Source organism: Phodopus roborovskii, unplaced genomic scaffold (genome assembly GCF_943737965.1).
Source record: "Phodopus roborovskii unplaced genomic scaffold, PHOROB, whole genome shotgun sequence".
NCBI lineage: Eukaryota > Metazoa > Chordata > Mammalia > Rodentia > Cricetidae > Phodopus > Phodopus roborovskii.
In genome coordinates, this window is record NW_026125261.1 from 91,394 (window position 1) to 117,886 (window position 26,493).

General features: G+C 41.1%; 1 protein-coding gene across 1 annotated transcript; it reads left to right on the plus strand.

Annotated features, from left to right (window-relative positions):
* Nucleotides 1–1,326: 1,326 nt before the first annotated feature.
* On the plus strand, nt 1,327–26,493 carry LOC127227960 (poly(A) polymerase alpha-like). The gene is given in 13 exon segments (XM_051192345.1): nt 1,327–1,557; nt 14,769–14,907; nt 14,909–14,943; nt 15,843–15,909; nt 18,448–18,529; nt 19,856–19,965; nt 20,503–20,556; nt 21,693–21,804; nt 22,430–22,519; nt 22,610–22,748; nt 24,229–24,301; nt 25,498–25,618; nt 26,410–26,493. Coding segments are annotated over 13 exon segments (1,089 nt in total). The 5' UTR covers nt 1,327–1,549; the 3' UTR covers nt 26,469–26,493.

Sequence of the window (26,493 nt, forward strand, 5' to 3'; positions counted from 1 at the left end):
CCTTCCAAGTGCTGGGATTAAAGGTGCGCATCACCAATACCTGGCCTGGAGGTGGAGATTTTTAAGAAGTAAAAGTACAGTTATTTTAAGATGTACCCAATTTACTAGGGATGGTTCTTTCTACCTGAGGGTGGTCCCATAATCAGGACCTTAACCTGCCCAAGTGGACTAGCTCTTTGTTTTTGTTTTGTTTTTTGAGATAGTTTCTCTGTGTAGTCCTGGCTGTACTTGCAGTCACCTTTTAGACCAGGCTGGCCTTGAACTCACAGAGATTTGCCTCTGCCTCCCAAAGTGCTGGGATTAAAGGCGGGTGCCACCACTGATAATTCTTAAACTGGGAGACAAGGACATATTCACACCTAAAAGTATATGCCAATCTATCACATAAAATTAGTGGTGTTGCCGGATGGATTTCTGTGAGTTCGAGGCCAGCCTGGTCTACAGAGCGAGTTCCAGGACAGGCTCCAAAGCTATACAGAGAAACCTGTGTTGAAATAAACAAACAAACAAACAATACGGTGTTGTTGCACATTTGTAATCCCACCTCCTGAGTAGCAGGTGGAAGCCCGAGAATCAGAGTCAGCCAATTACATGGGGTCCTGTCTTACAAAGAAACATGTTAAAAAGGCAAAATGTTAAGCGGTGGTGGCGCGCGCCTTTAGTTCAAACACTCCGGAGGCAGAGGCAGGAGGATCTCTGTGAGTTCGAGGTCTGTGAGTTTCTCTGTCTCAAAAAACAAAAACAAAACACCCCCCCCCCCAACAAAACAAAACAAACCAAACCAGCATACCCACCAAAATCCTAATGGTTACTGACAACTTTAATTATTGCCATAGTCTAGAATCCCTAGCCCTGTGTATTTGTTCACTTGGCATCAGAAACACATCTCTGGGCAACAGACACAGAAGGCCGTCGTCAGGGGACCTTATGGGTCAGGCTCTGTGCTGGGCACTATGGCATTTAAGTCTCGCAACGCTGTGCAGTAGGCAGTGCTCCCTAACTAACAGCCCAGGGTCCCGGGCATTCTCCGCGCCTAGGCGGCACCGCACGTGGCTTCCGCCTGGGCCGCGCCCCTTCTCACTGCTGTCCCGATCGCCTCACCCCCACCCGCCACGACAGCAGCGTCGCGGCGCTAAGGAACATCCGCCACGACAGTAGCGTTGCCCGTCGCTCGCAGCCTCCCGCACCAGTCCCACGCACCACCACGACAGCGGGAGATCACCGGGAGACCGCGCTGGGCCCCCCCTCAGGAACTACATTTCCCGTGAGGCCGTGCAGCTCGGGGCGGCGAGTACGCAGGCGCGCGCTCCTTGTGCGTGGCGGCGTCAGCGGTTCTAGAACGTTGCTGTGGTAGCGCTCGGGCGCCATGTTAGGACGAAGGGGAAGGAGGAGAAGCGCTTAAAGCGGCGGGGCGCGGGTGCGGGACTGGGTTGGCCCTGGGGCTGAGGCAGGCCCCCGTCCCTCCCGCCTCGGTGGATCATGCCCAGGGCGGCAGCGGCGGCGGCGGTCGCGGGGGGGAAGTGACTGGGCGGTGCCGGCGCCGGAGACGATGCCGTTGTAAGTGATTGGCGTGCTGAGTGAGGCGCACGCCGGCCGGGCCCCGGGGGCGGCGGAGGGGGAGGGGAGGCGCACGGGCGGCCGGGCCGCGGGTTCCCCCCGCAAGGCTCAGGAGCAGGACGGCGCCCTGGCGCCCTGGCGGGCGGGCGGGCGGGCGGGCGGTCCGTCCCAGTCTCCCCGGCCCCTTCCTGTCCGGTTTCCACCATGGCGCCGTCCTGCCCCCCGAGTCCCACACTTCCGCTTCCCTCCTTGGAGCTGGCGGGGGACGGGGACCGGGGTGCAGGCCGCGCAGGCGGGCCGGGGACTGCTCCCGAAGGCCGGGCTGCGGGCGGCGCCTCCCCTGCTTTGTTGTGACCCGGCCACCCAGCCCGGGCGCACTTCCTGACGCCTGCAGCCCTCCGGCCACTCGGGGTGTGAGTCCGAGTGCAGGCTTTGAGCTAATTCCCTTAGGCCTTCTTATCCCACTCGGTCTACTTTACACACTTCACCTTGATTCTTTATGCCTTAATTTTCTTCCTCTCCCCCTTTTCTCGTAAGAAAGATGTTAGCAAGCCCTTTGTTGGGATCCGAAAGTAGATGAGAGCGTGTGTTCTGCTTACTCTACGCTGGTGTAAAGGCTTAGGTTGTGCGATTGCTTTTCTTTCGTAACAGGAGAGGCAGTAATTTGGACACAGCCTCACTATGAAATCTCTCGGGTTGTACTTTATTTAAAAATGGGGTTTATGGGCTCTTCGATCTCTTACCATCGCCTTATTCAACCGTGATGTTTTGTGAGACCTGTCAGATGTATTTCTCTAATGATAACATTTGTTAGGGTTCACTAACTACAGCATCCAGACAGATGTAAAATCCGCAAAGTTCCCGTTGACTCATCCTTCATGGAATGAGGGTAAAGAAGCATGAGGCAATAAAGTTTGGTGTTTTTCAGTGGGATTCATTTAAACGTGAATGGTTGGAGTGTTGTCACGTGGTACCCTTGCATTAGCTCATGTTGACTGTTCTTTCTGATAGATCAGTAGTAAGAAAAAAAGATGGATACACACCCTAAAGGAAGACTGCAGATTAGGAATAATGTTTAGTAACTTACCTCTGGGATGCAGGGGGGAAGGAGAGTATGCATTTCCTTATCAGCACACTTCTGAAAGCGAAATGGTCCAGAGATGCTTGGACCACTTCAGGGTTATAGAAACTTCCAGTTACACACTTTTAAGTGCTTCAATCTTTGCTGTTTACTCAGATGGCTCCTTTATGGTTTGTTTCATGGGGTTTGAACTCTACAGGCAATTTCTCATGAGCTGCCTTGACTTTACCCAGAGAATACAGGGAAGCTAGCACTCGGGAGGTAGAGGCATTCGGATCTCTGAGTAAAAGGCCAGCCTGGTCTACAGAGTTAGTTTCAGGACAGGTTCCAAAGCTACACAGAGAAACCCTGTCTCATAAAACAAAAACAAAAAACAAGGAAACCAAAGACAGCCTGTAGGGTTCGGGAGGACAGCCTGCCTTCTCACTAATTTGCTCTCTGAGGGCCCCTGTAACTGCTGAGCTCACTCTCCACGGAAGGCTTGTCTGTCTGCTTGTGTTCTGGTGTCATTGGACGTGCCTTTGATCTATTGAGTTGATTTCCTAGGTAGTTTGTGTTTGACATCCAATATGGGGTGTGCCTGTTAAAGTTGGGGTTGAAGCTAGATGCCTCGAAATGATGGGAAGGGATGGAATCATTGTGCTCATAGATGTGTTTTGTTTAAATTTTGAATGTAATTACAAATGTAATTTGTAAAATGCTAGTATGTTTTGCTTTAGTGGTGAAACTTTGAAAAGTTATGGAGAAAACATTTAAAAAAAAAAAACATTTAAGCCATTTAATTCCTTTTAGGGAGGTTTTCCTGTATCTTCTAGGGTACCACTGACCTCTGTAGCCTTCCTTACCCCAGTAACTTCCTCTAAGTGGCAACCACACAGATGTTTCCAGACTTTTCCAGATGGTCTTTGAGGTGAATAGTTTGGTTCAAGAACCACTGCATAAGCCAGGTGGTGATGGTACACTCCTTTAATCCCAGGTAGAGGCAGACAGATCTCTGAGTTGGAGGCCAGCCTGGTCTACAGATTTGAGTTCTAGGCTCCATAGCTACACAGAGAAGCTTTGTCTTGGGAAAAAAAAAAAAAAAAAAAAAAAAAAAAAAAAGAAAGAAAAAAGTCAAATAAAATGCAAAGTATCTATCATGGACATTTTATTCGATTCTTGTCTTAATGCTAATGGCCAAATCATTGTACCATTATCAGAGACCCGCCTGCCTCTGCTTCCCAAGTGCGGGGATTAAAGACGTGTGCCACCAACGCTTGACCATAACTTTTAACAGGGTTGAAAGATTTTGCTCTTGGGGCTTGCTCGATGGTGTAAGGCAGTGTTAAGGAATGCTGCCTTAGGAATTCCACTTGTTGAATCTTATGGGGTGATGCATACCTATACTCTCAGCACTGAAAGTGGGGGAGAGAGGTTTGAGTCCAGCTTAAGCTACATAGTAAGACCCTGTTTCAAAGACAGTTTATTATTAGCATACATTGAAGGGTTTTTTTTTTAAATAATGGATTTCATTGTAATGTTTTCACACACATGTATGATGTACTTCTGTTATGTTCACCCCTTAACCATCTCTTCTTCCCCTGCTGCCTCCTTTTTTTATTTTTATTTTGTGTGGTTTTTTTTTTTTTTTTTTTTTTTGAGACAAGGTCTTAATGTCATCCAGGCTGGGCCCTAACTTGTGATCCTCTTGTCTCAGCCTTTTAAGGCTGGAGTTATGGAACTTCTCAGAGCTGGGTTCCAAAGTTCTTGAAGCTTAATGCCAACTTTATCTGGGAGATATATAGCTCAGTGGAGAGCTTGCCTGGCAGGAATGAGGTCCTGGGTTTCATCCCAAGTAGCGAAAAGAAAAATGCTAATTTTATGAAAGTGTGACCCTTGAGATTGTCTTAACCCACAGATTGTCCATGCTGTGGCAATAGGATGGAGAATGGTAATTTTGAGAAGGAGGGCTTTTCATGAGTTGACTTAAAAACTAGTGTTTTCTTGGGACTGGTGGTACTTGGGTTGAGTATTTTTGTTTGTTTTTGGAGACAGGGTTTCTCTGTGTTGCTCTGGCTGTCCTGGAACTCTGTCTATAGACCAGGCTGTGGTGTGAGCTCTAAGTGTGGCCTAGCTGGTGATTTTTTTTAAAAAACATTGTTGGAACAGTATGGACATAATACAGTTTTTTTGGTACACAGTGATTATATTTTCCTTAAGACTGTAACTTTTAGTGTACTGTGAAGTATCTAAGCACACAATTTAAAAGCAAGGGATTATTACAGAACAGAAGCAGACTAACAGAACAAGAGTAGAGCAGGGGCAGATTGTTAAAGAAAAGGTATTTTTAGGTAATCTTTGGAAAAATAATTCCCAAACTGGAGAACACATTTATATGTGGGTGAGGGTGCACAAATCTATGCACTTTTTGTGGAGGCCGGAGATTGTCATCAAATGTCTTTCTCTATTGCTTTCCATTTTCTTGTTTGAGGCTGGTCTCTCTGAACCTATAGTTCATGGAATCAGCTACACTGGCTGGCCAATGAGCTCCAGGGATCCATCTTTGCCTTCTCCCTCCCTCTCAAGGACTGGGGTTACGGACATTTGGAGCTAGGAATCTGAACTCAGCTCTTCATGGTGTGGGGTGAGGTGGGGTGGGGTGTGTGTCTGTGTGTGTGTGTGTGGGGGGGGGTCTCGACTGGCTGAGACATCTTCCCAGCTGCAAGATTGGAGGTTAATGTTGTGAGACAATTGTTTGCTGCTTGCCCAGTAAATGCTGATTATGGTTTTTGGAGTGCTGTTTCCTATTAAACATGTTTATGAGCATGTTTGATTCTTAGTTCCTGAACACCTTCATCTTTCTTTTTTTTTTATTCAAGGGAAAAATATTTTCTGTTTTGACTTAAAATTTTTTGATTAAGTACAGCATTTCATACTTGGTAAGTCAACTTTATGTTAGCAGTTAGCCTTCATTTATAAATTCACTTTCCATGAAAACAAGACCATTACGAAGCTACAACAGCTTTTTCAACTATTGTATAATATCAGCTCATAATGTTCAGAGCAGTAACATGGTAGGTGATACTGGTTTCTGCCCTGGCTAGGTTTTTTTCTGTTTGACACAAGCTGAAGTTATCAGGGAAAACAACCTCAATTGAGAAAATTAATCAGATTGCCTATAGGCAACTCTTTCTGTAGGGCATTTTTCTGGTTAATGATTGAAATGGGAGGGCCCAGCCCAGTGTGGGCGGTACCCTATCTTCGTTGGTGGTCCTGAAGTATATAGGAAAGCTGACTGAGCAAACCAATAAGCAGTGTTCCTGTATATCCTTTGGGTCAGTTCCTGACTTGAGGCTCCGGCTGGAGTTCCTGCCTACCCTGACTTCTTCGTGATGGACTCTAAACTGTAAGCAGAAACAAACCCTTTCTTCCTCCCAAGTTGCTTTTTATGATGTTTTCTAACAGCTAAAAGAAACCTAAGACAGTTCCCCTTAAAATTGGTTAAATTGCCTGGTGGTGGTGGTGGTTCACGCCTTTAATCCCAGCACTTGGGAGGCAGAGGCAGGCCTGGTCTACAACAGGACAGGTTCCAAAGTGACACAAAGAAACCCTATCTTGCAAAACTAAACAAACAGAAAAACCAATCAAAACAACCAAGAGAATGAATAAGAAAAGGCTTAAAACATGTTTAATTTTTATTTCTTCCCACTATTTTGAGACAGGGTTTCTCTGTGTGGCCCTGGCTATCTTAGACCTTGCTCTGCTCTGTAGACGAGGCTGGCCTTGAACTCACAGAGATCCATCTGCCTGTTTTAGATTCAAGGCGTATGCCACCACCACCCAGCAAAAACAAGGTTTTCAAGGTCTAGGGATGTGGCTGAGTGGAGTCCCTCCAGCCCTACATTGGGAAAAACATTTAAGTTTAGTGTGTAGAACATTTACTGTATATGGAACATGTACTTATTATATTACTCACTGTAATGGACACAGTGTAATATATACAGTTATTTTTGTTTTTGAGAAAGGTCTCGGTAGATCTGGGAGGCAATAGGAGAGCAATGGTGAATGAATATGATCAAAACACATTGTCTAGGTGTATGAAGTTCTCAGTTGATAAAGCTATTACTGTTTGTTGTTGTTGTTGTTTTGAGACAGTGTTTTAAACCATATAGCCCTGTCTGCCCTGCAACTGAAAACTAGGCTGGCTTTGAACTCTAAGATCTGCTTGTCTTTGCTTCTAGAATGCTGGGATTGAGAGCATGTGCCCAAGCATACTCTATTTTTAAAAAGGACATGAGAAAGATCTTGTTGTTGCCTAGGCTGGCCCATTTTTTGCCTTAAGTGATTCTCCTGAGCAGCTGGGAGTGAATGTATGTGCTATAGTCTAGTACCTAGGTCTTAGAAAAGTAGGAAACTAAGCAAAGCACAGCTTTTGGGTTGTCAGCTATGATAAAAACAGCTTTTAAGGAAGGGGGTTATTTGGGCTTATCATTTGAGCATAGAGTCTGTCATAGTGGGGAATCATGGCACAAGAATAGCGTAAGCTGTGGCAGCATTGCATGTGACCACATTGTGTGGCAGTTAGCAAACAGATAAGTATTGGTGTTTAGCTCCTTTTTTTGTGTGTGAACTCTGGGACACCAGCCCATGGTGGTACCATCCACATTCAAGGTTGGTCCTTCCCTCAGTAAACCTTGCTGGAGACATCCTCCTTGATGCAGACTTGTGTTTCAAACGTGACTCTTAAATCAATTTCAATTGATAATGAACCCTTAATTATCATACAGGCCTACATTGTATAGTGGTTTTTTTTTTTTTTTTTTTTTTTTTTGGTGTGTGTGTGTGTGGAAATCTAAAGATCTGGGGAAAAGAATTTGTTAGATAGCTTTTCCAAGTTGTCTTTCAAATTTATGTTCTGTCTAGATTGTATCTATAAGCCATTTTGTGGTTAAGAAATGGGTTCTAAACCAGGCGGTGGTGGTGCACGCCTTTAATTCCAGCACTTGGAAGGAGAGATAGTTGGGTCTCTGTGTACAAGGTCAGCCTAGTCTTTATAAACAGGGTTTCTCTGTCTAGCTGCCCTAGCTGTCCTGGAACTCCCTCTGTAGACAAGGCTGGTCTCCAACTCAAAGCACTCCTACTATTGCCTATGCCTCCCAAGTGTTGGGATTAAAGTTGTGCCCCACCATGCCCTGCTTGTTCTAGTCATTTTGATTATAAGAAACTTTTTTCTCTTTTTTTTTTTAATGTTCATGTAGCCCAGACTGGGCTTTGAACTTCCAATCCTTCTGCCTAAGCCTTCCAATGCAGGCTTGAGCCACGACAAGAAACACTGACAGTGTACTGCTTGAAATTCACATTCAATACCGTCATGCACTATCTTTGGCTGTTGGTGCACTTTTAAATTTCTCCACATTCCATTCATTTTCAGGTTGTCCTGGGAAAGATGATGCAGGAGTGCCCCCTTTGAGTCTAGCAAAAGGACAGTTAGAAACACCCTTGGGTTAGAGAATTGGCTCAGCAGTTAAGAGCTCTGTAGATCTTTAAGAGGATCCAGGTTTGGTTTCCAGCACTCACATGTCAGCTCAAAACCATTTGTAACTCCAGCTCTGGTGTTTCCAATATTCTTTTGACTCCTTAAACACACACACACACACACACACACACACACACACACACACACACACACACACCCTTAGGAAGAGAGGGAAAGTGACAGCCTTTGATTGAGTGACTATGCCCTTTTCTTACACGATCAACTGGGATTGACATTTTGTCCTGGGCTTATTCATTCCCCTTGGGTAAAACCTATTATTTTTTAAAAATATATTTATTTATGTATACAGTGCTCTGCCTGTATGTCTACCCATGTTGGCAGTCCCAGCAATCAGCAGGCTGAGTCAGGAGGCTCCAGTATTTCTGGCCAGCATGTGTGTAAATAGGAAAAGTAGCTATGTGCTACGTAACTTTAGTGTGACTACCATAGAACAGGTGGTGGTTGTTTAATTAGCCATGGTTAGAGAATCCTAGGTTAACTCCTTCTTGCTAAGTTATTGCTTAATGCTAAACTCCTTGTGAAAACTTGGAACTCTAGGTTGTGGCCTGGTTGGCCTCAAACTTTTTTTGGGGAGGGTGTTTGGAGACAGGGTTTCTCTGTATTGCTTTGGTGCCTGTCCTGGAACTCGCTTTGTAGACCAGGCTGGCATGAACTCACAGAGATCCTCCTGCCTCTGCCTCTCGAGTGCTGGGATTAAAGGTGTATGCCACCAACGCCCTGCTGGCCTCAAACTCTTAACAAATCTTTCTGTCTCAACATGGTGAGTGCTCAGATTATAGGGATAAGCCACTCCACCTAGCTAGGAATTAATGCCTGAAATTTTATTGTTTTTAATTCTGTTTTTGTGTGGGGAGGGTATGTGCATATAAGTGTGACTGACCATGGAGGCCAGAAGAGGACATCAGATTTCCCTGAGCTAGTTAGAGGTGGCTGTTAGCCATCCAATATAGGTACTACTGGGAACTGAACTCTGGTGGTCCTCTGTAAGCAGCAAGTGCGCCTAACTGCTGAGCCATCTCTTCAGCCCCTAGAATTAATATTAAGTAGATATTGCAGTCAGTACCTTTGAGACGTTCTTTATTCCTTTTCTGCCCAGATTTCTTTTTTCTGCTTAAACAGTGTTTAAATATATAGGAATTATTACAGTAAATAAGTTATTGTAGTTTATTTGTAAAGAATACCCAGCAAGTTAAGCTTCATTTTTAACATGGAAATGATGCATGTTTTTGATAGTTGCTGTAAAGTTTTAGACGGTGGATCTATTGGTAGGAGGGACCACAACCTATTCCAGATTTCCAAGTCAGAGGATTTATTAGGAGTCTGAACTTTGTGTGAATTGTGTGGTGAAGTACTTAAAATAGTAACTGGTAAAATATCCCTGGGGACGTGTCCTGTGTGTGTTAGTCATCTTCTGCCTCCCTCACCCCTTTCTCTTCTGCCTGGCCACTCTCATATTCTCTCTCATAATCCGTCTGTCTCTCTTTTTTCTTGAGTGAGGACCAGATGTCATTGTAGCCCTGGCTAGTCTGGAATTCACATTTTTACTCTGTGTGTGTGTGTGTGTGTGTGTGTGTGTGTGTGTGTTGGAAGTACAAGGACAACTTGTGGGAGTTGTTTCTCTAACACTAATGTGGGATCTAAATTCAGGTGGTCAGGCTTGGCAAACAAGCAAACGCCTTTCTGTATTCACTGAGCCATCTTAGCCCTATTAAAAAGTTTCTTTTAAAATTTATTTTATTTTTTTATGTATGAGTGTTCTGTCTGCATCCAAGCACACCTACATGCCAGAAGAGTGGGCATTAAATTCCATTATAGATGGTTGAGAGCCACCATGTGGTTGCTGGAAATTGAACTTGGAACCCTGGAAGAGCAGGCAGTGCTCTTAACTATTGAGCCATCTCACTGGTTCCCCAATTAAAAAGTTAATTAAAATGAAGATTTATTTATTCGTGTTTGCAGGAACATGATGGGAGATGTCATTCTGTAAATATGTTTGTTGGCCAATAGCAAAGCAAGATAAGGTGGGACTAGGAGACTAGGAGGAGAGAGGAAGTAGTAGGGAGGAGTCAACATGGAGAGACTGGGGAGAGCAGAGCAGCCCCACTCCACGGTAAGATGAGATCACGTAGAAATACTTAGATTAATAGAAATGGGTTAATACTTAAGACAGCTAGCCGGTAAGAAACCAGTATCTGGCCAATAGCATTATATCAAATACAGAGTCTCTGTATTAATTGGAGCTGGCACCGAGGTGGGTCCAGGCAGGCAGGGAAAACCTTATGGCGCCCAACGTAACAGGAAGATGTGCCCATACATAGCTTTCATGGACAACTTGTGGGAGTTGATCCCAGGGGAGTGTGGGAGTTGGTGGAGGATCCTCAGGTTATCCGGCTTGAAGGCAAGTTAAGTTGCCTTTAGCTTCTGAGATCTCTCTAGTCCTTTTTTGTTTGTTTTTACTCAGTAGCCTAGGTTTTTCCTCAACTCCAGGCCCTCCTGCCTCGGCCTCCTAGTACCAGAATTATAGTATTTTTCACTTTCTTTGCCCTTCTATTTGTTCTTTTAAGCTCCCATTATCTAAAGTAGCTACCATTATGGTACATGTCCTGCTTTTTGAAGTACAGAAGAGCACACATTGTGAAAGATGTAAAGAGGTACCTAGGGTAGAGTACATGGAGACACAGTGAATTTAGGAAGTTGTTTCTGTCTTTTGCAGTAGTAGAATTAAGATAATTGGTAGTTACACAAAGTGCTTTGACTCACTAGGTGGTCTGAGATTACAATAAATGATATTGCCATAATTGTGCAGTCTTTTCACCTGACTTAGTGGACATTTGTCCTTGCTACCCATGAATTAGTATTAGTACTATTTTTATACATACGTGTGTATGTAATGTGTACATAATATATTACACACATAAATGTATATTAGGTTTTTGAGACAGGGTTTCTCTGAGTAGCAGGGCTTTGGCATTCAGAGTGTTAGGATTCTAAGCCTAGAGTCACTATGTGCAGCTTGGTATGTAGTTTTTTTTTTTAATGTATTAGATTAGGTTAGACTGGTCTACCTTATCCTATGTTGTAGAGGCTATATTTTTCAGTGTTGATAGATGGCTAGAGCTGAAGTTGTTGAGCTTATATAAATGCCTTTAGGAAGTTGGTATCTGAGCCTGGAGTTTTGGCACATGCCTTTAATCCCAGAACTAAGGCCCTGAGGTAAATCTCTACAAAGCAAGTTCTAGCACAGCCAAAGGCTACGCAGAGAAACTCTGTCTCTAAAAACAAACAAACAAAAGTCCCCCCCCCCAAAAGAACAAAACATACTAAACATTCTAAAACAAAACCAAACCACCTAAACAGTAGCAAAAGGATGTCTTAAATTGTTTTTAGCACTGTATTTAATTTGTCTTTTCCTACCTCTACTCAATGTCCTGCATACTGGGTATGGGTTCCATGTCTCAGCTCACATCCTCAGCCCTGTTGCTCTGTGTTAATGTTAAATGGGGAAAAAATGAGTTTTCTATTTAAATTATATTAGCAATCTTTCTCCTTGGTACATTTGGTTGCTCAAAATAGGCACTGTTGATGTTAGGATCTGGATCTGTTTTTGTTTAATTATGAGAGAGAATGGTGTGTGTAGGTAGGTATAGGTAGGTACACACACCATTCTCAATACATGTGCTTTCTCCATGGCATACAAGCCATAGCTTTTAGGAGTACTTACCTCTTTTGTTCATTCTGAAGGTCTCTTATTTGTGTCACTGCCCCGTCTGTGTACTGGTCTGTGAACTTGTGATCAGTTCTCTGGTCACATCACCTTGCAGAAATGCTGGGATTATATGTTACTTGCTGAGCATTTCACCAATCCCTGCTTTTACTTTATTGTGCATGTGCATATCATCTACTACTTGAAGTAGTTGATATGTGTGTGCTTGTGTGTACACCTGTGTATGTGTATAAGATGAGTTGTATATGTTTTTGAATTAGATGAGATGTGTATACTTGTGTGTACATGAGTGAGTATGCATAGTAGATACATGCTTTTTAATTAGATGGAAAGTAGCTAAATGACTACATTTTGAATAGAGGTACATTTAAAAAAACTGCATATGATTTATTTATCTCCCCATCATTTTAGCATGGAGACTAATGTAGACATAAGGGTTTTTTTGTCCCAAATTAATTAGGATGAACAACCATTTTACCCCTTTTTGTGTTTTTTTTTTTTTTTTTTTTTGAGAGATGTTTTTGTAGCCCAGGCTGTTCCTTTCTCTTGCTATGTAATGGTGGAATAACCTTGAATCTATCTACCTTTACCTCAACCCTGAGATTACAGGTGTGCACTACTATGCCTGATTCTAGGTTGAAGTTTTTGTAGATTTATAAATCTGAACCTGTCTCCTGGTACACTGCTAAAGTGACTTTGACAGGAGCATTGCAAGCTTTTGCATGTTGTGTATATGATAAGAAACCTGAAGACTGGGTAGTGGGGGTGCATGCTTAGCACTCAACAAGCAGAAGCAGGTGGGTTTCTGTGAGTTCTAGGACAGGCTTCAGAGCTACACACAGAAACCCTGTCTCAAAAACAAAACAATTTGGGAATGATCCATGAGGGCTGAAAAGTCCACAGCAAGTGGGTGTCCATGTTTTGCTAACAATCCAGACTGATCTGACTGGTGAGGAATTTATAACAGCCGAGGTGAAGAAAGCAGAGAAACGTTGCTTGTACAACACAGGTGTAGATGGTCTGTTTAAAAGTCACTAAACCAGGACTTCACCTTGCACGTGTGAAAGCTCCCTACTTGAGTTTATGAGAGCTGGGCACAGTGGCACAGTCTCATCTTAGCACACCTGGTCTGAAGCAGGAAGGTGACAATAGCAGCTTAGCATGGGCTAATGGCAAAGTCTTATCTCAAAACTAAAAGCAAACATTATGTATGATGGAATTTATAATCCTGGCACAGTCATGGAAGACTGTAGTTGGAGAATCTCAGTGGAGTAATGAGTTGCATGCTGATCAGTTGTGTGGGCCGTGGGTGAGTGTGTTAAGGTTGAGATACTTAGACTTGGGGAGGGTGACAAAACAGCATCTTCTAAGTAGCTATCTCAGCCTGTCTGCAGCTCATCATCATTTTGCCTCAGCTCCTGTTAGTTGGCTTCCGGGGGTTACCTTTCTGCTATATCAGTTTTGAAAGAAATTTTGTAACTGTTGACTAAATGAAAACATGTAGAGGTTAAGACATGAATTCAGTTAGATTAGCAATATCTTAATCATAGATTCTATGTAATTTTGAAAAATAAAATCCTTAGACTTTTAGATTTAAGAAAATGCTTAGTATTTGAGTAGATTCTTAGCTTTTAGAAGGAACACTGCAACCCAGCAAATAGCACATTTGAGTAGAGCAGGTTGAAGAGATTGAAGGGGATGGATTTCATTGATGCAGAAGAGAAATCAGATTCTTATTTACTCAATTAATGTGACTCCAATCTGAATGAAAGCTGACACAGCACTTAGGTAGATCAGGGCACAATGATTAGAAGACACACAACATAATAGGTTAGTGGTCAGTGACAGGCAGGATGGGATTCCTGGCATGCTTATGTCTGTGTTGGTATCAGGAGACAAAAGCAGAGCCCAGTGGATCTGTACATAAAACTGTCCTGGCATTTAATGCATAACATTCATCAAGTGTAACCTTCTAAAAATGTGTCAGAAACTTAGTGTGAGTGCAGCTCTTTCTTCAAGTTGGATTTGTATGCTATTTGCCCCATTCACTACTTGTGTCATCCATTGAGTCACATGGTAAGATTCAGTGAGTATCTTATGTCAAAAAATATCATTTCCTTTTCCTTTATTGAGACAGGGTCTCATTTTGTAGACCAGGTTTTGTATTGACAATCTTGTCTCCACATTCTGAGTGCTGGAATTACAGTACACCAGATGCCCAGTTGAAACAGCCCCCCTCCCCTCCCGTGTTTATCAAGACTTTAGAAATAACAGTACAAGAAGACTTCTTGTTAAATCTGTAAAGATTTATTTTCTGTCTTGCATGTTCTCTGCCAGTGTGTCAATCTGGATTCTTTCATTTATTTTGGTGTTTCAGTGACTGATGTTAAAGTTCCTGGGGGAGGAGAAATAAGTACTTTGGATGGAGTACGTAGAGATGTATTTTGTTGTAAAGCAAAATGTCTTTGAAAGTTAAAATTTTGAGCTGAGCAAGGTGATCCATGCCTTTAGTTGTAGCATTCTGGGGCTAAGGCAAGTAGGTAGAGTTCATGGCCAGCCTGGGTTGCATTGTATTCCTGTCTGAAAAGGAAGTACAGGGGTGGTGGTGGGGTTGAGGGGGAGGCAGAGGCAGGCAGAGTTCTGTGAGTTTGAGGCCAGCCTGGTCTACAAAGCAAGTTCTAGGACAGCTAGGACTGTTACATGGAGAAACCCTGTCCCCCCTCCCCCAAAAAGTACAAGTTTGGGGAACATGACAAGGATCAGCTGTTTCGAAGCACATTTTACTGAAGTACCTATTCCAGTCATACTGATTAATTTCAAATCATAGAATTTTTTGGCAGTAAAGAAAGTTTATCCAATTCCATTTTTAGTCCAGTTACAACGCAGGGATCACAACAAACGCAGCCGCCACAGAGGCACTATGGCATTACCTCTCCTATCAGCTTAGCAGCCCCCAAGGAGACTGACTGCCTACTCACACAGAAACTCATCGAGACTCTGAAGCCCTTTGGGGGTCTTTGAAGAAGAAGAGGAACTGCAGCGCAGGTAAGATGTGTGTGCTGTGTGTGTGTGTGTGTGTGTGTGTGTGTGTGTGTGTAAGATGGGCATACTCATTGAATTTTGAGTCAGTTCTCCACTCAACTCCATAGATCAGCTTACTCTGAATGCTTTGTTTCACACAAGTTGGTACTCTCTCCAGTATGGGAGCAGAGCAGTCATGGTTAGGGATTAAACATTGCATATTGGGCAAGTGCTCTACTGCTGAGCTGCCCTTAGCTCAATGTAAATTGCTTGATGGCTGGAGATGGCTTAGTGGTTAAGAACCCTGGCTGCTCTTACAGGACCTGGGTTTCATTTCCAGTTCCACTTGGTAGTTTTCACCCATCTATAACTCCAGTCTCAGGGAATCCAGTGCCCTCTTTTGGCCTCTGTAGGTACAAAACACATATGTGGTACACAGACATACAAGCAGGCAAAACACCTATACACATAAAATTTTAAGAAATAATAATTTTCTGATTACTTTTGGTTGTATGTGGGATTGTCAGGAGAAAAAGAAATTCTTTAACCAGGGTAAATATGAAATATTTTAACCTATATATCTGTACAAATGTATAACTACATGTCTGATCTCTTAAAAAATGCGAATTTTGAGACTGGATGTGGTGGCCCACACCTTTAATCCCAGTACTGGTGAGGCCAGCCTGGATTACATAGCAAAACCCAATTCATAAACAAATGAAAGAAATAAAATATACTATGGTAGCATATGCCTATAATTCTAGCACCTGGGTAGAAGTTGGAGGGAGGATTATGAGTTCTAGGCCAACTTGGACTATGGTATAAGACAATGTCTCAAAATATGAGAGCAAAAAGTAAAACTTAGCCACTTATTTGTAACTTAATCTGTAATAATGAATAACTTGGTAATTACTTGTCAACAGGATTTTAATTTTGGGAAAATTAAATAACCTGGTGAAAGAATGGATACGAGAAATCAGTGAAAGCAAGGTAAGTGATGCACAGACCCAGCTGTCCCATATCAGTTGGCCCTACTGGAGTGGAGTCAGTCTTTTTGTGGTTTGTTTGGTTTTTGAGTTGGGGGTTAGCTGTGTGTTGTTACTCTGGAGCTCACTATATAGACCAGGCTGTCCTAAAACACAGAGGCTCACTTGCCCCCAGATTCCTGAGTGCTAGGGCTAGGTAGGTGTGCCACCACACCAAATTCTTTTTATTCTTAAAATGTTTTTCAAGTTTGTTATTTTGAAAGAAGCTAACTGAAATTAGTGACTTAAAAAAAACAAAAAACAAACAACCAAAAAAAAAAAAACAAAAACAAAAAAAACAACAGTGCTCTCTGATTACAGCATTTTAAAGTTGGAGCCAGAAATTGTGAACTACTGCCATTCTTCCAAGAATTCCCCCCATTAAGGTGGACTTGCATTGGTCAGCAGTCTCCACTACTTGGAAGGTGGAGATAGAAGGATTGAGAATTTGAGGTTAGCCTGGCCTGTGTTATGTGACCGATTAGAAATCAAACAATAAAAGAGGTTTAAAAAGGGTTACTATTGCCAGGAGGTAGTGGTGCATGCCTTTAATTGCATCACAAGTGGATGTCTGAGTTCAAGGCCAACCTGGTCTACAAAACAAGTTTGAGGACAGTACTGAATCTTAACTGTTTTGTTAAAAGTCCTGGAATAACTTGTTTGTTTTTAATTGTGTATGTGTACGGGTGTTTTGCCTATCGTGTGTGGTGCTTGACGAGGCCAGAGAGCTGAACCTGGGTCTTCTGAAACAGCAGCCAGTACTCTTAACCACTAAGCCTTTTCTAGCCCCTTTTGTGGTGTTTTTTTTCTTTCTCTTTATTGGAAAAGTTTTTAGCTTTAGGTGCTCAGATATCCAAAACAACATAAGTTTTTAGTTAACGATATTTCTCTGAATTCATGACCCTTTGACTGTACTCATTCACACAATTAAGGAAGTCCATTGGTAGGCTTAGTGGTAAAGGAAAAATGTTTTTAGAGCTGTGAGGAATGTATTTGACACATTTTTAAAAGTTCCATAAATAGCAGTAATTTTTCTGCTGTAATCGAAAGTGCATCCTTAATTTATATGCACTTTCTATATGATGGGAGAACCAAGGAAAGAAAGATTGTGAGGACAGAGAAGGCATTAACTTAAGGAAAAGTCAAGATCACTTTGTTTTAGGTAAATTGATAGTGTTTATATATTTTAAATGGAGGTTAGTGGTCCTTCTTTCTCAGCCTGCCAAGTACTGGATGTACAGTTGTATGACACCACACCAGATTTGAACTAACAACTGTTATTTATTCAGATGTTGGTGGTCTTTATATTTACTGTTTTTGAACTTTGTGTAGCCTTAGTTTTAGCATAGCTATCTTAGAACTCTTTATGTAGATCATTAGGCTGGCTCAAACTCACAGAGATCTGCCTGCCTCTGCCTCCCAAGTGTTGGGTCTTTATTTATTGAGGCAAGATCTTGCTGTGTAGTCTAGACTGGCTTTTCTTGGCTTCCTGAGAGCTAAGATTGTAAGTGTTGGGCCATTGTGCCTGGCAAATGAGTGAATTTTGATAAAGTTCTGTGTGTTGTTCCTGGGAAGAGCCCCAGGTTTAAGAAAAATAGTTTGGCTTAACAGAATGAGTCTCATTCCTCTCTGGTTTGGTTTGTGTTTTGTGAATAGCTTGACTCTGAGTGACAAGTTGAAAATGGAGCCTCATAAGGTGAGGCCTGTGGTTTTCCATCCATCCATTAAGTTTTGCAGTGCTGACCTGGTAGCTCAGGCTGACATGGTACCAGAGGCAGTCTTACTGTTAATAGTTTTAGATCTCATGATTCTTTTTTTTTGGGGGGGGGGGGGAGGCTCCCATAAATCTTTTATTTCAAACCTTTATTACATTTATTTTGTGTGTGGGTGTGTGGGGAGCTCAAAGGATAATTTGCTGGAGTTGGTTCCTTCTACCTTGTGTGCCCTGGGGATTAGTTACCCATGTTGTTAGGCAAAGTGCCTTTGTGTACTGATTGATTTTGGTGAGCCTGTTTTCATGTATTGTAAGATAGGGTGTCTTATAGGCAGGCTGACCTATGGATGGATGGATAGATAGATTTTGGAGGACAACCATGAATTTTGACCCTCCTGCTACCTCCCCAGTGCTGAGGATTATAGGTGTGTGCCACCATCCCAGTTTTATGTAGTTGTTGGAGGAGATCAACCCAGGACTCAATGTATGCTGGGCAAGTGCTCTGCCGCCTGTGCCACACCTCCTGCTACTGATGCTTTTTTAAAAGTTAAACAATATTTTATCAATAACATTTTTATAATTCCAGGACTTTGGATATTGAGGCAAATGCATTGTGACTTTGAGGTCAACCTGGCTACATACAGTTAAGAACTTGTCTTAAACAACCAGAAAGGACCCCATCACCACCACCACCACACACACTACATTAGCAAATAACACATAAGCTGTTATGTCATTTGTAGTGTTTTCCCTGATACTTTACTGACAATCATTGTTTTTGTTCAACAGAATCTTCCACAATCTGTAATTGAAAATGTTGGAGGAAAAATTTTTACATTTGGATCCTACAGACTAGGAGTACATACGAAAGGTAGGTAATGAGTTAGTAGAACTTTTATTTCTTAAGACTATGACAGCTTTTTATGAGTCACACACAAGCTTAGATTAGCAAGGAAATTCAGATGGAGCCTTCTATACCTGATGTCTATAATGCAGTGGAGTATAGTTCAGCTGCCCAGTGGAGTAAGCTACATTTTCTGTATTGAACAGCATTTAGCTGGCTTCTTTATGCACAGCAGCTCCCAGTATGGTTTGTGGACAGTATTTTTTGTAGATTCCTTTTTCCTGTTTGAAGTGTATCACTGTATATGAGAAGAGTCAAAGCTCTAAGAAAGTCTTGTCACTTTCTTGTCCATAGCTACTGGGTATCACATTGAATATTTACTTTTTTTCTTTTAAAAAAACTGTGTGTGCACCACATGTGTGACAGGTATCTGCAGAAGCCACAAAGGAGCAGATGTCCTGGATCTGGAGTGTAGTAAAGACTGGTGTGAGCCTCATGTAGGTGTTGGGAACGGATGTTGGGTGCTCTGCACCACCAAGCCACCTCAGCAGCCCCGGTAGTAGTAACTGGGTTCTTAATCTTCAATATCTTATTTATCCCTTAAAGTAATTTCACTCTCACAAAAACCCTGTCTCCAAAGAGCCAGAGTCTTAAAAGAGACAGAACCAGTGCATACAAGAGGTTGCACTCTGAAGCCATGCGAAAGCCCTCGGCACTGTTCTCTTGGTCTTATTGTTCTGTCCAGCTATAGTATGTTTACTTTGGATAGAGATAGTCCTGTGTGCCTTGTAGGGTGCACTGCGGCTCTTGAATTGACCTGATTCTGTGGAGATCTCTCCATTCAAGATTTTAGTTTACTACTTTCAGCAGAGAAGCTCTGTGTATCAGTGAAAAGGACATAGAGGAAAACTGTGTGTGTGTGTGTGTGTGTGTGTGTGTGTTTTGTTTTGTTTTGTTTTGTTTTTTTGAGACTGTTTCTCTGTGTAACCCTGGCTGTCTTGGAACTAACTCTGCTTGCCTCTGCTTCCCGAGTGCTGGGTTTAAAGGTGTGTGCTGCCACCACCTGGCATGTGGTTTAAGAATGACATCATGACCAAGGATAAATGCTCCCTAGGAAAGTCCTGGCTCATCCTTATTTTGATTTGTATGTGGAGTCCAATTTAAATCCAGTGTGTCTGAAGAAAAGCATGCCCATCAGTTAGCATTATGCTTCCTCGATGGTTGGTGTGTTTGTTGGGGGGGTTAAGTTCTAGAACTTCCGCATATCCTGTCACTGTCAAATCCTGTTACTGCTAAGACACAAGGCATTTTCTTTGTGCTACTGTGTGATGCCTGACTTCTTCTTTTCTTAAGGTGCTGATATTGATGCGTTGTGTGTTGCACCAAGACATGTTGATCGGAGTGACTTTTTCACCTCATTCTATGATAAGTTGAAGTTACAAGAAGAAGTAAAAGACTTAAGAGTACGTAAATGTTGAAGCAAGAAAGGAAGGGTTAAAAAATATTCTTTAGTCCTTGGAGAGAAATTTGTGTTACAGGGAGAGCACTTGGCATACATTTACCTTGTGTATTTTACAAAACTAGAATAAACATGGAAACTCCTTAGACATTGGGAGATAAAAGCAAACACAATGAATAATAAATAGTATAAGAGCAGCCACATTTCCTATGACAGAAATGAAGGTTTTCTTTTTGAGTGTTAAAAGTTCATTGTTAAGAACTTACTTTTTGTTGGGCATTATGCTAAATTATGTTGAAGCAATTTGAAGTGCCTTGTTTTAAAAAGTAACAATAATAGCCACATGTAACACACCTGTTGTAATCTGGGATCTTGAGTAGAGGCAGGAGGATCATAAGTTCTAGGTATTTTCAGCTGGGTGGCTGGTGTGAATCTGGTGTGGACAAATGAGACCCTAGCTCAGACATACTGAAAACACTGGAGGCAGGTATGTGGGCTTATGATGCAGCTTCAGGGACTAAACGTGTTTACTTTCCTCCAGGCTGTTGAAGAGGCATTTGTACCAGTTATCAAACTCTGTTTTGATGGAATAGAGGTAAGATCTAGTTCTAGCAGGCAGCTTTTGGTATGGACTGTCCTGGATTTGGGTCAGTGTAGATAAAAATTTGATTGCTAGTAGGAATTTGTGAGTTGGTTGATATATATATATTTGTCATTGAAACGGGTGCCTGTTCTTATAGATTATGTGTTAGGTTCTTTTCTAACAGCAAGTGGAAGTGTGAGCTGAAGCAGAGGACTCAGAACTGGAAGCTGCTGCAGAACAGTTCTGTGATATTTTGTTCCCATGTGAATTTACACAGTTTGGCTTTTGAGGGAGCTTTGCTCTTTATGCTAATTTCCCTAGATACTTTGAAAGATGGGGGCCATGTGAGCTGGCAGTGCTTTAAGGACTTTGGTAGTAGAGTTAGTTAGTGCCCTGTCCTGGGGCTTGCCTCTCCTGCTGCCTCTGGGGAGCACAGAAGGCTGTGGTGCAGGGCTGTTCCTTGGTAATGTTACTTCTGTTGTTAGATTAATGATGATAATGTTTACTGATTGTAAAACCTGAAATACTGAGTGATAACTTGCTGTGTTTTTTTTGTTTGTTTTATTAAAGTAATGTAACTTGGGTTACTTTTAGAATTGCTATTGATTTTAATAAGTCAAAAAATGTTAAATTTGGGTAAGATTTAAATTTATGCAATTTTTTTATTTGTAGCCAATATTTAATATAAAACTAATTAAAATACAAGGTGACATTCCATTTACCTGCTGGTTTTGCTTTCTTATGGGAAAATTAATGAGTGTTCAAGCTCCTTTCTGAGGTCAATGCTAGTGTATCTGTGCCACCCCAGACAGTCCTCTGTTGCCCCCCCAAAAAAAGTAGGAGGGGCAAACATCACGGGGGGGGGGCTAACTCCCCTCAAAGTACTTATCTTATGTTTTGCCCCTTTAAATAAGCAGCCAGGTTATGGCTCCTACAGATGTGGGATATGATAGGTTCTATTTCGTATCACAATTCCTATGTTTTAGCCTCTGATTAATGTCTGTCTGTAGTGTGGGCTTCTTGTGAGCCCATTGTAACCATTGCAACATTCATGGTTGATGAGAGGGTTTTAAGAATTTTTTTAAAAGTAGAAATGCCTTAAAAGTAGTTTGACAGATGTGGAATGTTAGATTTTATTTTTGTTTTAGATTGATATTTTGTTTGCAAGATTAGCACTGCAGACTATTCCAGAAGATTTGGATCTACGAGATGACAGTCTGCTTAAAAACCTAGATATAAGATGCATAAGAAGCCTTAATGGTATGTAAAAGCCTGCTTTTGTGGAGTTAGAAGGCTTTTTTTTTTTTTTTATAAATCAAATACTTAGCAGCAGTTTTTAAAATACATGGCTTGTAATGAAATTATTTGTAGACAGTGTCTCATAGCTTATTTGCTCACTGACCTTAGGTTTCCCTGTTATTAATGGTATGTGAGATCCTAAAAAGATTGCCATTTATTGTTGCTAGTAATTAAGGTTTTATTGTGTAGCTGTCGTTAATTTTTACTTGTTAGTTGCTTTATAATGTTATCAGATGAGTGGAAAGGGTTTTCTCTTTAAAAAAAAAAAGTTAGGATAGCTCATTATTAGTCAGTACTTTGGGATGACTGTTGGAAGCTTAGGTGGACTATTAACTCCTGGAAAGAAAAAAATTCCCGATATGAGTTGCAAGTTTGAGTTTGGTAACACTACTATAGTGTGTTTGTTTTGGTTTAGGATGATACTTGGGACAGGAACTAACTACCTGACTTCATTCCTTTTAACTACTTAATCACATACTCATTCTACCAAATAAGGTTTTAATTTGAGGATAGTCTTAGAAAATTGAGTGGCACTATCATACCTTTGGTGGCTTAATGTTCTGTTTCTCTCACTCCTGTTAATCAGGTTGCAGGGTAACCGATGAGATTTTACATCTAGTACCAAACATTGACAACTTCAGGTTAACTCTGAGAGCCATCAAACTGTGGGCCAAACGTGAGTTCAGAATTTGTTGGCTAGCTTATTAAAAACATTTAAGGTCTTCGTCAACACTAACTTATCTTTTTGCTTTTCCCTTACCAACAGGGCACAACATCTATTCCAATATATTAGGTTTCCTCGGTGGTGTTTCCTGGGCTATGCTAGTAGCAAGAACTTGCCAGCTTTATCCAAATGCAATAGCATCAACTCTTGTACATAAATTTTTCTTGGTATTTTCTAAATGGTATGTTTTTAGATTATATTACAATAAAATTGATTGTAGACACTGAAGTTTAGTCTTATTTCTATGACATTTCTACAGCTGGTTTCAGATTCCAATTTTAGTTTGTGGGCTGAGGGTGTAGTAGCTCAGTTGCAGAGTGCTTGCCTGGTATTCAAGGCCTTGTGTTCAGTCACCAGTACCGACAAAAACCAAGCCAGGTTTAGTTCAAGATACAGCTACCATTTGGGAAGAGACTTGGTACATGAAAAGGCAAACCTAAATTTCACTTCTTTCCCCTAGTTCTGCCAGGGTTATAAGGCAGATAATACCTATGCTACGCATGTGAGCCTACCCTCCAAATAAACTCTGAACTTCAGCTATTACAATGTGTGCTGACACCAGATGTGTTAATAGGTTGCTTAGAACTTACACACACCACTGCTTTCATTCGGAATGCTTCTAAATCCATAGGCCATTGTTTTTGTGATTGTGTTTTGCTTTTTACTTTCAGCTGTTTGTTATATTGGCAAAAACCTTAAAGGTGTCACTTTTTATAAGCATTTTTTAAAAGAAAGATACAATAAGTGACTGAGAAACACATGCAGTCTCTGAATCTTTGAGACATGTTAGTTCAGAAGAGATTCATTAAAGTTTCCTAATAAAGATGTGCATGTTAGTGAATTTTGCTTTAAGAAAAGCCCAAGATACTGCCAATTTGTGGTGGTTGCCTTGACCCAAAATGTGAGGCTTTTAATCAGGTTATCTTAAAAAGATTTGTCTTATATATTTTCATTCAGTTCCTTCCTTTCTTCCCATGTGAAAACAGAATTGTTGCTTTGTAGTCACTGTAACAGTTAGACTCCAAGGATATAATTTATAATTACACTGGCTGCTTTCCAGTTTAGTTCTGTTGCTTTGACTTTGTCATGTAGAGTGAGGTGTGATAAGATCAGAGACTTAGAACTTCTAAGGTGGCACACAAACATTTAATAAGCCAGCTTCATTTATACCAGGACAGCATTTTTAAATCTTTGATCTCTGACTGAAGTTGAATTCATAGTGTATTTTTTAACATTGCTGTATTATATGTAGTACTATATGGGAAGCACTGTCCTTGTTGACTTTGACAGTTACCCCAGCTCTTTGAGTCAGAAGTAACTTCTCATGTGTCCGTGGATGGAATTATTGTGAAGACAGTATTTTTTTTTCCTCTGAATAGGATTAACCTTGTTAAAGGTTGAGGTGAACACATTAGATGCTTTGAGATGACACCTTTTTATTTGCATAGAGCTTTATTAGTTCCTTGATGGCAGAGCAGGTGTTTGCTGTGAGTTTGAGAAAACCATCAAATGATTCATTTTCTAGAGGAAATGAGTGAGAGGCTATGGTGCATGTGAGTGAATGAAGTAGGGTCACATTCACAAATGCTGTATGTTTAACAATTACGTTTTAGATGCTAATGTCCAGTAGTCTTATCAAGTGCTACAATCTTTTTGAACAGGGAATGGCCAAATCCAGTGCTATTGAAACAGCCTGAAGAATGCAATCTTAATTTGCCTGTGTGGGACCCAAGGGTTAGTGTATTATTTTTTCCCCCTACAAATTCACACTGTTCAATAACAAAAGTCACCTGCATAGACTTCCAGGAGGCTGCCCAGTCCTACAAACGTGGACTTACTCATAGCACCCTTGTTCTAGATGACCTGCTCTCTAATTTCCCCTGGTGTGAGAAGTATAATGATGTGCCTTGTAAACCACATCTAATGTACACGGTTGACACAGATTTCACTAACAACTCATTCCATAGAGAACTATCTTGTAAGTCAAAGTTGTGTGGGTGTTTGTGCTTTTAAAAAAAAAAAAATAATAAAAGGATACTAAAAATCCCTGCATATTTTTTATTTGATCTAAGTATTTTATTGAAATTGGCTTGTTATAGAAAGCTCTTACATAGTGTTTCTATATAGCAGATGGCTCCTAAGCACTATTGCAGTGACCGTGCTATAATTGTAAAAACTTGTTAAGATGTTTCAGAGATACAGAAATGTGTTGGCTGAGGAAGAGTATCCATTTTGTTGAGATGTGACAGATAGCACTTACTGCTTATACTTTTTAGGTGTTAGTAACATGAGCTTTACTAATTGATAAAAGGAATTCATTTAAATTAAAACTTTGCATATTTTGAGATTATTTTTTAAATTAATTTGTTATTTATTACAATGTCAGAGTCTTTTAATTTATTCGGGCTCTGCCCCAAGCTATGTGCTTTTAATTTGCCTAAGCTAAAGGCATTAGGAAGAGTGACTTGTTGCCTCTGTGGGAATGAACTACTTAGTGTACAGATAAGTAGTCACTAAACAGCCTATTGTCTCACTAGCCCAGAGCTGTTCCACCCTTGTTAATAAGCTTAAGGTTCTGATCGCCGTAAGTTTAGGTCAGTCTTATCTTGTTTAAATTGAATTTATAAGTAAGAACACTTAAAAGTGTAATTCTGCAGGCACCCTCATTTATGCTGTTGAATAAGGGAAAGCAGTAGATTTGCAACTACATCTTTCTGTTTTGCTTTGTTTTTGCCCAGCAGGTACTGTTGACTAGATCTCTCATTCTGTAAAAAGTTTCTATAAAACAGTCTCCTGACATGGTTTTTATTTCTCAACTCCAGCTATGATGAAGTAAAATGTAATCATTGGTTCAGTTTAACAAGGGGTAAAAGTCCAAGTGTCTGTTTTATATATACTTGAAGAAACTGATTGGCTGTTGTTGTATGTAGGTAAACCCCAGTGATAGGTACCATCTTATGCCTATAATTACACCAGCATACCCACAGCAGAACTCCACGTACAATGTGTCCGTTTCAACACGGATGGTCATGGTTGAGGAGTTTAAACAAGGTAAGTGTTTCTGCTTCTGCTCTACTTTATACATGAAGGTCTGTCTACTGTTGCAGACCTAACAGTTAGCTAGTTGTGCAATTTAACTGAATTGCCAAACTGGATTTGTACATTTATTTTTCATCACATTGCAGTTTTAGTGGTTTTCTATGACAGAATTGTTGGAAAATGAAGATACACTTAAGACTCGAACATTATGTCTTGGTTCAGGGCTATATCACAGCTTTTGCCATTTGGTCTTCATGAGTGATATATGGCTTTTTATACTCTTGGAAAGAACTTAGACTGTGCCTGGGGCCCAAAACTCTGCCTTTGAGAAGATCCTTGACTTGAGGCTTTAATTTATTAAAATGTAAAGCTATTGCTAATTGCTATTTTAATTCTTCAGAGAACCAAGATGGCTGAAGATGTCAGGTAGAAAAGTCTAGGTTGTCTTCAGCCTTGTTAAGTACTCTTGACTTTTGTTTAAGGAAGGTTTCTTGGCACATTAGAGATAGCGGTAACTTATTTTTTAAAAAGGCAAAAACATCCTATGAGGGACCTTTCTTTCTCAGGTAACTACTATGCTTCTGTTTGAACAAGCCTTCCTGTAAGCATGGCATTTTATTAATAATGGTACTTTACCGGGAATGTGGCTCTCGGAATTCTCCAGTGCTTTTTTCCAGTAAAATAAACCTTCTGTTTGCTAATGTTTAAGATTATAGTGAATGCATGTGGTATGTTTAAAATTATTTAAAATTCTAGATTTCTAGGTTGAAACATACAAATATTCTAATATGTTTTTAATTTAGGTCTTGCTATCACTGATGAAATTTTGCTGAGTAAGGCAGAGTGGTCCCAAACTTTTTGAAGCTCCAAACTTCTTTCAGAAGTAC